This window comes from Salvelinus alpinus, chromosome 26 (genome assembly GCF_045679555.1).
Source record: "Salvelinus alpinus chromosome 26, SLU_Salpinus.1, whole genome shotgun sequence".
Taxonomy (NCBI): Eukaryota; Metazoa; Chordata; class Actinopteri; order Salmoniformes; family Salmonidae; genus Salvelinus; species Salvelinus alpinus.
In genome coordinates, this window is record NC_092111.1 from 35,666,681 (window position 1) to 35,679,284 (window position 12,604).

At 43.3% G+C, this 12,604-nt stretch overlaps 1 protein-coding gene across 2 annotated transcripts in view; it reads right to left on the bottom strand.

The window, feature by feature from the left end:
- The window catches only part of LOC139555242 (CUB and sushi domain-containing protein 3-like), a 773,621-nt gene that overhangs the window by 604,470 nt on the left and 156,547 nt on the right, over window positions 1-12,604 (bottom strand). For both annotated transcript variants that reach the window (XM_071368883.1, XM_071368882.1), the window contains exon 3: window positions 9,235-9,347. In XM_071368883.1, coding sequence (XP_071224984.1) covers window positions 9,235-9,347 — 113 coding nt within the window. The remainder of the gene's footprint in view (window positions 1-9,234; window positions 9,348-12,604) is intronic.

The window sequence follows — 12,604 nt, forward strand, 5'->3', positions numbered from 1 at the left end:
AGCATAGCCTTGCTATTGAGAAAGGCCGCCGTAGGCAGACATGGCTCTCAAGAGAAGACAGGCTATGTGCACACTGCCCACAAAATGAGGTGGAAACTGAGCTGCACTTCCTAACCTCCTGCCCAATGTATGACCATATTAGAGAGACATATTTCCCTCAGATTACACAGATCCACAAAGAATTCGAAAACAAATCCAATTTTGATAAACTCCCATATCTACTGGGTGAAATTCCACAGTGTGCCATCACAGCAGCAAGATTTGTGACCTGTTGCCACAAGAAAAGGGCAACCAGTGAAGAACAAACACCACTGTAAATACAACCCATATTTATGTTTATTTATTTTAACTTGTGTGCTTTAACCATTTGTACATTGTTACAACACTGCATATATATAATATGACATTTGTAATGTCTTTATTGTTTTGAAACTTCTGTATGTGTAATGTTTACTGTTCATTTTTATTGTTTATTTGACTTTTGTATATTACCTACCTCACTTGCTTTGGCAATGTTAACACATGTTTCCCATGCCAATAAAGCCCCTTGAATTGAATTGAATTGAATTGAGAGAGAGAGAGAGAGAGAGAGAGAGAGAGAGAGAGAGAGAGAGAGAGAGAGAGAGAGAGAGAGAGAGAGAGAGAGACAGAGAGAGAGAGAGAGAGAGAGAGAGAGACAGACAGAGAGACAGAGAGAGAGACAGAGAGAGACAAAGAGAGAGACAGAGAGAGAGAGACAGAGAGAGAGACAGAGACAGAGACAGAGAGAGAGAGAGAGAGAGAGAGAGAGAGAGAGAGAGAGAGAGAGAGAGAGAGAGAGAGAGAGAGAGAGAGAGAGAGAGAGAGAGAGAGAGAATAAGACCATCTGAACCCATGCCAAGTAGGCTGTGTAGCTATGCAGTTTTCAATGTCTACTTAGACATTAAATACCTTCTTACTGTCTTGTCTTGTCTTGTCTCAGTGGGTGGTGGTTACAATCAAAAACAAAGAAAATGTTGTCAGTTTTTCCCCCCTAGAGTTTATCGGTGTGCATGATTGAATCCATGCTCCATGCCTCTAAATGGATCAGAAGCTTTTACAGTATTTTAACAGGAAAAGACAGTCACACACAGGATGTATAAAGGAGTAAACAAACCATTACATAGCATGATGGTTAAGAAGTCATATTATCATCAGAAGTGTCATCAGACTGTCAGGGTCTAATTGGCCATGTCAAACCCCACATCAAGAAAGCTGTACAGTATGTAAACACAGCCTGTGTGTGTGTGGGGGGGGGGGGGGGGGGCTTTGAGCAGATCTAATTGTCATTATTATACAGTAGCACTCTAACGCTATAATGAAACCCTGGTACAGCTGTGGAAATGATAACATCCTTTCCATCTCTCAGAAGCCGTGGTGACTTACACAATTTAAAAGGCAGTGAATCCATTACATTTTGGAGAGATAATTGAACGAGACAGACTGTCTTGCTTCTCTCCTGAAATGCTTGATGCATATTTGTATAACCCTGAAATTTCACTGGGTATCAAGGCCGTGCGTGGAGGCAGCTAATGGTGGATTGGCGGACGGACGGGCTGCGGGTAGGTCGTGGATGAATAGGCCTGGGGGCCCAGAATAAATACACTGAGCAAAAATATAAATACAATATGCAACATTTTCAAAGGTTTTACTGAGTTACAGTTCATAAGGAAATCAGTCAATTTAAATAAATGAATTAGGCCCTAATCTATGGATTTCACATGACTGGGAATACAGTTATGCATCTGTTGGTCACAGATAGCTTTAAAAAGGCGTGGATCAGAAAACCAGTCAGTATCTGGTGTGACCATTATTTGCCTCCTGAAGCGCAACACATCTCCTTCTCATAGAGTTGATCAGGCTGTTGATTGTGGCCTGTGGAATGTTGTCCCCCACCTCTTCAGTGCTTGTGCGAAGTTACTGGATATTGGCAGGAACTGGAACACGCTGTTGTACACGTCGATCGAAAACATCCCAAACACGCTCAATGGGTGACATGTTGAGTTTATTGAGTCTATTTTATTTTTACAGGGACAGTGCACATTAATCAACGTTTCAGTAAAAGTGTCGGTTTTAGCCAGCCGGATAATTTTCAACCGCAGTGCCTGTCTGGTGAGTATGCAGGCTATGGAAGAACTGAGACATTTTCAGCTTCCAGGAATTGTGTACAGATCCTTGTGACACGGGGCCGTGCATTATCATGCTGAAACATGAGGTGATGGCGGTGGATGAATGGCACAACAATGGGCCTCAGGATCTTGTCACTGTATTTCTGTGCATTCAAATCGTCATTGATAAAATGCAATTGTCCGTAGCTTATGCCTGCTCATACCATAACCCCACTGCCGCCATGGGGCACTCTGTTCACAACGTTGACATCATCAAACTGCTCACCCAATACGACACCATCTGCCATCTGCCCAGTACAGTTGAAACCGGGATTCATCCGTGAAGAGCAGTTCTCCAGTGTACCAGTGGCCATCGAAGGTGAGCATTTGATCACTGAAGTTGGATAGGACACCAAACTGCTGTCAGGTCAAGACCCTGGTGAGGATGACGAGCAAGCGGAAGCTTCCCTGAGGCGGTTTCTGACAGTTTGTGCAGAAATTATTTGGTTGTGCAAACCCACAATTTCATCAGCTGTACAGGTGGCTGGTCTCAGACAATCCCGCAGGTGAAGAAGCCGGATGTGGCGATCCTGGGTTGGCGTGGTTACACGTGCTCTGTGATTGTGAGGCCGGTTGGATGTACTGCCAAATTCTCTAAAACTATAATGAAGGTGGCTTAAGGTAGATGAATTAACATTACATTATCTGGTAACAGCTCTGGTGGACATTCCTGCAGTCAGCATTCCAATTGCACGCTCCCTTAAAACTTGAAACGTGTGGCATTGTGTTGTGTGACAAAACTGCACATTTCAGAGTGGCTTTTATTGTCCCCAGCACAAGGTGTATCTGTGTAATGATCATGCTGTTTAATCAGCTTCTTGAAATGCCACACCTGTCAGGTGGATGGATTATCTTGGCAAAGGAGAAATTCAAACAAATGTATGCACACAATTTAAGAGGAATAAGCTTTTTGTGATTTCTGTTCAGTTTAAATGAGGAAGTCAAAGCTGAGCAAAGAGATGTATTCATTCCACTAATACTAAACATGTGCTTGGAAAATAGAAACATCTCTATTTTGTGTATTTGAGCAACGTTTTTTCGAGGTGTGGATAACGCCATCTTGAATTGCCATAGTAATGACTGAAACTTATGCATCATTGGTAGGAGCAAAGACAGTACAGTATGGTAAGGTTTAAAAACTCTGTGGTAGGAGCAAAGACAGTACAGTACGGTAAAGTTTAGAAACTCTGTGGTAGGAGCAAAGACAGTACAGTACGGTAAGGTTTAGAAACTCTGTGGTAGGAGCAAAGACAGTACAGTATGGTAAGGTTTAAAAACTCTGTGGTAGGAGCAAAGACAGTACAGTACGGTAAGGTTTAGAAACTCTGTGGTAGGAGCAAAGACAGTACAGTACGGTAAGGTTTAGAAACTCTGTGGTAGGAGCAAAGACAGTACAGTATGGTAAGGTTTAAAAACTCTGTGGTAGGAGCAAAGACAGTACAGTACGGTAAGGTTTAAAAACTCTGTGGTAGGAGCAAAGACAGTACAGTATGGTAAGGTTTAAAAACTCTGTGGTAGGAGCAAAGACAGTACAGTACGGTAAGGTTTAGAAACTCTGTGGTAGGAGCAAAGACAGTACAGTACGGTAAGGTTTAGAAACTCTGTGGTAGGAGCAAAGACAGTACAGTATGGTAAGGTTTAGAAACTCTGTGGTAGGAGCAAAGACAGTACAGTATGGTAAGGTTTAGAAACTCTGTGGTAGGAGCAAAGACAGTACAGTACGGTAAGGTTTAGAAACTCTGTGGTAGGAGCAAAGACAGTACAGTATGGTAAGGTTTAGAAACTCTGTGGTAGGAGCAAAGACAGTACAGTATGGTAAGGTTTAGAAACTCTGTGGTAGGAGCAAAGACAGTACAGTATGGTAAGGTTTAGAAACTCTGTGGTAGGAGCAAAGACAGTACAGTATGGTAAGGTTTAGAAACTCTGTTGTAGGAGTGAGCAAATTGTGAGTGTTGGCATGGAGACTGAAAGTGCTGCGACCAGGTGGTGTCTTGTCTCTATTGGACCTGAATGGGTTTTCGCAACGTTGACAGCTCTGTCATTGAGATCAGGACAACAATATTAAGGTAAGGAACTGTATACAATTCATTTTTATGTTGGTAATTATAATATGTACATTTTAGAGTATTTTTTCCCGATTGATAAGATGAGTCTGTGGAATTATTTGTTGATAACAAAGTGAGAAGACAATCATCCAAAACAAGGGAAGGTAGCTAGGTAGTTGATTTAACTCTTGTCTTGGCTTTTTGATGTAAATACTTTCATTGATAACTGTACAAAATAAAATGCTCATATTGACAATTTGTAGAACATTTGTCATTTAGGCTAGACCAGGGATTGGCAACTTTGATGGGGGTGCAGTGATCATGAAGGGCTGCAGTGGCTTGTGGGTCTGCGTAGCCACACACGCAGTCAGACCCCTAGACTTTTGAGGGTCTAAGTGACATCTGGTTTTCTCCCCTCTTGACAGAAAATGTTGCTATGTGGCGTAAAGAAAATGTTGCTATGGGGCGTAACGAAAATGTTGCTATGGGGCGTAACGAAAATGTTGCTATGGGGCGTAAAGAAAATGTTGCTATGTGGCGTAACGAAAATGTTGCTATGGGGCGTAACGAAAATGTTGCTATGTGGCGTAAAGAAAATGTTGCTATGTGGCGTAAAGAAAATGTTGCTATGGGGCGTAAAGAAAATGTTGCTATGTGGCGTAAAGAAAATGTTGCTATGGGGCGTAAAGAAAATGTTGCTATGGGGCGTAAAGAAAATGTTGCTATGGGGCGTAAAGAAAATGTTGCTATGGGGCGTAAAGAAAATGTTGCTATGGGGCGTAACGAAAATGTTGCTATGTGGCGTAAAGAAAATGTTGCTATGGGGCGTAAAGAAAATGTTGCTATGTGGCGTAAAGAAAATGTTGCTATGGGGCGTAAAGAAAATGTTGCTATGGGGCGTAAAGAAAATGTTGCTATGGGGCGTAACGAAAATGTTGCTATGGGGCGTAAAGAAAATGTTGCTATGGGGCGTAAAGAAAATGTTGCTATGGGGCGTAAAGAAAATGTTGCTATGGGGCGTAAAGAAAATGTTGCTATGGGGCGTAAAGAAAATGTTGCTATGGGGCGTAAAGAAAATGTTGCTATGGGGCGTAAAGAAAATGTTGCTATGGGGCGTAAAGAAAATGTTGCTATGGGGCGTAAAGAAAATGTTGCTATGTGGCGTAAAGAAAATGTTGCTATGGGGCGTAAAGAAAATGTTGCTATGGGGCGTAAAGAAAATGTTGCTATGGGGCGTAAAGAAAATGTTGCTATGGGGTTGCTATGGGGCGTAAAGAAAATGTTGCTATGGGGCGTAAAGAAAATGTTGCTATGGGGCGTAAAGAAAATGTTGCTATGGGGCGTAAAGAAAATGTTGCTATGGGGCGTAAAGAAAATGTTGCTATGGGGCGTAAAGAAAATGTTGCTATGGGGCGTAAAGAAAATGTTGCTATGGGGCGTAAAGAAAATGTTGCTATGGGGCGTAAAGAAAATGTTGCTATGGGGCGTAAAGAAAATGTTGCTATGTGGCGTAAAGAAAATGTTGCTAGGGGGCGTAAAGAAAATGTTGCTATGGGGTTGCTATGGGGCGTAAAGAAAATGTTGCTATGGGGCGTAAAGAAAATGTTGCTATGGGGCGTAAAGAAAATGTTGCTATGGGGCGTAAAGAAAATGTTGCTATGGGGCGTAAAGAAAATGTTGCTATGGGGTTGCTATGGGGCGTAAAGAAAATGTTGCTATGGGGCGTAAAGAAAATGTTGCTATGGGGCGTAAAGAAAATGTTGCTATGGGGCGTAAAGAAAATGTTGCTATCGGGCGTAAAGAAAATGTTGCTATGGGGCGTAAAGAAAATGTTGCTATGTGGCGTAAAGAAAATGTTGCTATGGGGCGTAAAGAAAATGTTGCTATGGGGCGTAAAGAAAATGTTGCTATGTGGCGTAAAGAAAATGTTGCTATGGGGCGTAAAGAAAATGTTGCTATGGGGCGTAAAGAAAATGTTGCTATGTGGCGTAAAGAAAATGTTGCTATGTGGCGTAAAGAAAATGTTGCTATGGGGCGTAAAGAAAATGTTGCTATGGGGCGTAAAGAAAATGTTGCTATGGGGCGTAAAGAAAATGTTGCTATGGGGCGTAAAGAAAATGTTGCTATGGGGCGTAAAGAAAATGTTGCTATGGGGCGTAAAGAAAATGTTGCTATGGGGCGTAAAGAAAATGTTGCTATGGGGCGTAACGAAAATGTTGCTATGTGGCGTAAAGAAAATGTTGCTATGTGGCGTAAAGAAAATGTTGCTATGTGGCGTAAAGAAAATGTTGCTATGGGGCGTAAAGAAAATGTTGCTATGGGGCGTAAAGAAAATGTTGCTATGGGGCGTAAAGAAAATGTTGCTATGGGGCGTAAAGAAAATGTTGCTATGGGGCGTAAAGAAAATGTTGCTATGTGGCGTAAAGAAAATGTTGCTATGGGGCGTAAAGAAAATGTTGCTATGTGGCGTAAAGAAAATGTTGCTATGGGGCGTAAAGAAAATGTTGCTATGTGGCGTAAAGAAAATGTTGCTATGGGGCGTAAAGAAAATGTTGCTATGTGGCGTAAAGAAAATGTTGCTATGTGGCGTAAAGAAAATGTTGCTATGGGGCGTAAAGAAAATGTTGCTATGTGGCGTAAAGAAAATGTTGCTATGGGGCGTAAAGAAAATGTTGCTATGGGGCGTAACGAAAATGTTGCTATGGGGCGTAAAGAAAATGTTGCTATGGGACGTAAAGAAAATGTTGCTATGGGGCGTAAAGAAAATGTTGCTATGGGGCGTAAAGAAAATGTTGCTATGGGGCGTAAAGAAAATGTTGCTATGGGGCGTAAAGAAAATGTTGCTATGGGGCGTAAAGAAAATGTTGCTATGGGGCGTAAAGAAAATGTTGCTATGTGGCGTAAAGAAAATGTTGCTATGGGGCGTAAAGAAAATGTTGCTATGGGGCGTAAAGAAAATGTTGCTATGTGGCATAAAGAAAATAGTGCAGTTTGAAAGGAAGTTTGCTGCAATTCTACACATTTTGCCATAATAGGGTGGAGAGAAATGTTTGCAGTTTTTAATATGATATCTGAGTGAGAGTGACACAGGCTAATTGAAGGACTGTCAGTGACTGACAAAACCACAGAAAATCTTCTGATGCAGAACCAAATGTATAAATTGCACCTGGTTTATTCTACAATTGAGACCCCGACTGAGTTCCTAAACAAAATCTGAAAGACTGGCAGAGGTGAGTAGGGTGGAGGGTGGTAGATGAGGGTAGTAGAGGTGAGGAGGGTGGTAGAAGAGAGGAGGGTGGTTGATGAGAGGAGGGTGGTAGATGAGAGGAGGGTGGTAGAAGAGATGGGGGTGGTAGATGAGAGGAGGGTGGTAGAGATGAGAAGGGTGGTAGATGAGAGGAGGGTGGTAGAGATGAGAAGGGTGGTAAGGGAAGGGGGGGTAGGTTGAGTAAAGTTTCTAAACCATTTTTGTCTTTCTGTAGATCCTTGCATGTCCAGTCTGTCTGTATAGTCCAATATGTCTAGTCCAGTATGTCTGTCTAGTCCAGTATGTCTGTCTAGTCCAGTATGTCTGTCTAGTCCAGTCTGTCTGTCTAGTCCAGTATGTCTGTATAGTCCAGTCTGTCTGTCTAGTCCAGTATGTCTGTCTAGTCCAGTCTGTCTGTCTAGTCCAGTATGTCTGTCTAGTCCAGTATGTCTGTATAGTCCAGTCTGTCTGTCTAGTCCAGTATGTCTGTCTAGTCCAGTCTGTCTGTCTAGTCCAGTATGTCTGTCTAGTCCAGTATGTCTGTCTAGTCCAGTATGTCTGTCTAGTCCAGTATGTCTGTCTAGTCCAGTATGTCTGTGTAGTCCAGTCTGTCTGTCTAGTCCAGTATGTCTGTATAGTCCAGTCTGTCTGTATAGTCCAGTCTGCCTGTCTAGTCCAGTATGTCTGTATAGTCCAGTATGTCTGTATAGTCCAGTCTGTCTGTCTAGTCCAGTATGTCTGTCTAGTCCAGTATGTCTGTCTAGTCCAGTATGTCTGTGTAGTCCAGTCTGTCTGTCTAGTCCAGTATGTCTGTATAGTCCAGTCTGTCTGTATAGTCCAGTCTGCCTGTCTAGTCCAGTATGTCTGTATAGTCCAGTATGTCTGTATAGTCCAGTCTGTCTGTCTAGTCCAGTATGTCTGTCTAGTCCAGTATGTCTGTCTAGTCCAGTATGTCTGTATAGTCCAGTCTGTCTGTCTAGTCCAGTATGTCTGTCTAGTCCAGTATGTCTGTCTAGTCCAGTATGTCTGTCTAGTCCAGTATGTCTGTCTAGTCCAGTATGTCTGTATAGTCCAGTATGTCTGTATTGTCCAGTATGTCTATATAGTCCAGTATGTCTGTCTAGTCCAGTATGTCTGTCTAGTCCAGTATGTCTGTCTAGTCCAGTATGTCTGTATAGTCCAGTATGTCTGTATAGTCCAGTATGTCTGTCTAGTCCAGTATGTCTGTCTAGTACAGTATGTCTGTATAGTCCAGTATGTCTGTCTAGTACAGTATGTCTGTCTAGTACAGTATGTCTGTATAGTCCAGTATGTCTGTCTAGTACAGTCTGTCTAGTCCAGTATGTCTGTCTAGTCCAGTCTGTCTGTATAGTACAGTATGTCTGTCTAGTCCAGTATGTCTGTATAGTCCAGTCTGTCTGTCTAGTCCAGTCTGTCTGTCTAGTACAGTATGTCTGTCTAGTCCAGTAGGACCGTTACAGTGTCTGGTTTTGATAACTTTTGGTTTGATGTGGACTGATGAGGACCTTATAGAACAGCTGGTCTAACAGTGGGATCTCACACAGACAGTTTAACCCTAATAATAAAACACTCCGACAGATCAGAACAAAGTATCAGAACCAGCAGCTGGATCAGAAGCCGTCCCATCCAACAGGAGTCTCTCTGCTGTTCAAAAATGACGTAAATGTTCATTTTATGAGGGAATACAAGAGATCAACAACAGAAACAATGGGAGGGGATAGGAGAAGAGACTTACCTTCATAGTATAATTTAAAGCCGTGAGCGCTCACAGCAAAGTCACTGGTAAGACGCAGGGAGAAGACGGACCCCGTGCTCGTGACTGGTGGAGGGATTGAGAATCCTGTTAACCTATAAGGAAAAGGAGACATCATGCAATACACCAATCAGAATTATCTGGAGACACTATTAACTAAATAGCACACAGACACCAGTGAGAACGGCCAATAGGATACTATGAACCAATAACATACCCCAATCAGAATGATGTGAAGATGTACATAGACAACCAGTAGCAGCCTGGCAAGTCTCACCAACCAGTCAGCCCAATGTTGTCATTAGCTAAAATAGCACAGTGGAGTTACAGTGTGATCTCTGGAGCCAGGAGTAGAGCGCTGAGTAGTAGTGAATATATCACCGGCATGTGGAGGGAGAACATATCGATTCTACGGCCCCATTTCAAAGTAAAGATCGTTATAACATTTCAAATGTACACCAGCTCAGGCTTATTTATGGGCTACACTAGCTCTGCTTGGTAGGCTATTAACATTTCGTTGGCTGGAGTTTGTTTCAATAAAGTGATTTCAAAAAGCCATACTGTGAAGAGAGGTGGATATACACCTAAAATATACACATCAATAGAGACCATACAGATGTACTGTAGAGTGGAGACCGCTGCATACAGATGTACTGTAGAGTGGAGACCGCTGCATACAGATGTAGGATCTTCATTTGAGCTAGTTTGCTACAGCAGGAAAATAATCCTGCAGCAACAGGAAATTAGAATTATTATGTGGATAAAAAATGTATGAACATATTTGTAGGGGTTGATACATTTTGCGTAAGGGAAAATCAAGTCTAAAATTTCAAAGTGGAAATTACAAACTTCAGAAGCCTTTTTCAAGCTCAAATAGACTACAAGTTTAAAATGTCCTACATTGCGGGAAAGTTCTCCTGCAACAGGGTGATCAAATTACGATCCTACATCTGTATGCAGGCTATACCATGGGTTAAAACTAAGATATGATACATTCTAGATCAGCAAAGGAAGTAGATAGCTGAGAGCAATAGCAAAGACTAGTGGTGATACGCTCTGTCAATAGAGTGAAAACAACACTTTATATGCATTAGACATGAAATTGCATTGGAGGGTAAATCACTGAACCAGAAAAAAGTAGTCCACATTTAGCACTTTCTGAGATTGCGTGTCAACAGGATCATTGAAAGTCAGGCACAATGTACAGTACGTACCAGAAACCTCCAAACCCAGATATGGGTTGACTTTTGCCCCGCAGGCCTCCAGAAGCCCACTGCTACCATTAGCAATGCAAAGACTCCTGCTTCTCCTTAAGGCTATATTCAAATCCACATGACTATGTGTTAGAAGGTGCCGTGTGGCTCCGCTTGATAAAGATGGGTGTTAGCCATGCCATGTAGAGTACACACAGTCTAGTATGTGTGTATGAGCCGTGTAGGAATTGCACCCATGGCCCTGGCTTACACAGACAGTGAACTCCAAAAGGAACACTCCAGCACGTTAGATTTGAAATGGTACAATGACTACGAGGTTAAAGTGCAGACTGTCAGCTTTAATTTGAGGGTATTTTCATCCATATCGGGTGAACCGTTTTAGAAATTACAGCTCAAGTTAAAGCTGTCAGTCTGCACTTTAACCTCATAGTCATTGTACCATTTCAAATCCAACGTGCTGGAGAACAGAGCCAAAACAACAAACAATGTGTCACTGTCCCAATACTGTTGAAACTCACTGCATAAATGTATGTACTCACAAAACTGTAACTTAAGCTGCATTGGATAAAAGCCTCTGTTAAGTGGCGTATCAAAGTAGGTGTCGCCACAAAAAAATGTGCTTAGTTCAAAAGCCATTTTGATAAGGTACTAGAACTGGCACGATGCAAGTAGCAGTGAAAACCCACTGCCAACTGGTCTTCATGTTAATCTCGTAGGGAGAAACAACCAGATCAATATCAAAAAGTTCTGAATAATTAAACACTGAATAATAACAGAGTGTGTACTTCAAATTGCGTCACGCGTACAGAGATCCTATTGGATATGCTAATAAACTAGAATAGAGTGAGTGAAATATTTATAAAAGCTTTTGCATAACCGCCCCAGGAGATCACAGAGTATCCCTTTAATATGATCAACCTTTCAACTTGTCGTCGGCTTCAAAGAACTTGAGCGAGAAGAGAGTAAGTACCTTCTATTCTGCACATACTGTCTTCAACAAACAATTAATCTCTCTCGCTCTCTCCCCTTCTATCTCTCTTGCTCTCTCCCCCCCTCTCCCCCTCCCCTCCCTCTTTCTCCCTCCTATTTCCCTCTCTCTCAAGGTTTCTCTCCACCCACCATTGGCCCACAAATGGATAACTAGCCACAGATTTTACAATGTAATGCATATTAACATACATGTCACATGGAATGACGCTGGAGAGACGAAGCAGGTACGGGGAGTCAAACATTTAATAAAGAACGGACATGGAACGAGACAGGAACAGCGTCAGCAAACTAATAATACAGACAAAAAACAATCAATTCAGCAGCGGGGAACAGAGCAAGGGAACTGACAAATATAGGAGAGGTAATAAACAGATGATAAGTGAGTCCAGGTGAGTCCAATATCGCTGATGCGCGTGACGAGGGAAGGCAGGTGTGCGTAATAGATGATAGGAGTGAGTGATGCAGGGCAGCCTGGGGTCCTCTAGCTCCAGAGGGGGGAAGAGCGGGAGCAGACGTAACAGTACCCTCCCCGCCTAGACGCGCCACCCGGCGTCCCACCTGGGCGAACCGGCTGAGACATGGGCGCTGGGCAAGCCGGTTGGGGGGAGTCCAACAAACCAGCAGGAGCGTGAGAGCCTGGCGAGCCGGCTGAGGCATTGGAGCCTAACATCTGGCTGAAGCAAGACGCCCGTCGATCCTGCTGCAGAGAGGGAGCACGACTATCCAGCAGAGCGTGACGTGGGATGGAAACCTGCCGAGCCAATCGAGGCAACAAAACCTTTCGAGCCAGCCAGGGCGTGGACGCCCAACGGGCTGGCTTAGGCACCCCCGGTTCCATCGGCGGCGGAATCATCCTCGACGTCACCAAACAAAACAAAAAGCAAAAAAAAAAACTCCTGGACCGGCTGGGCGAACAAGACCTGACAATCCGGCTGAGGCCCGATGTGGGATGGGCGCCATCTGAGCCAACCGGGGCAAGGGAACCTCTCGAGTCAGCTAGGGCGTGGAAGCCCAACAAGCTGGCTAGGCACCCCCGGTTCCATCGGCGGTGACCCAGAGCCGATGTCACCATACCAACTGGAACGCCAGGAAACGCCAGGAGTACTCCCCGATGCTTCGTATGGTGGCTGCTGCATTCTGTCACATGG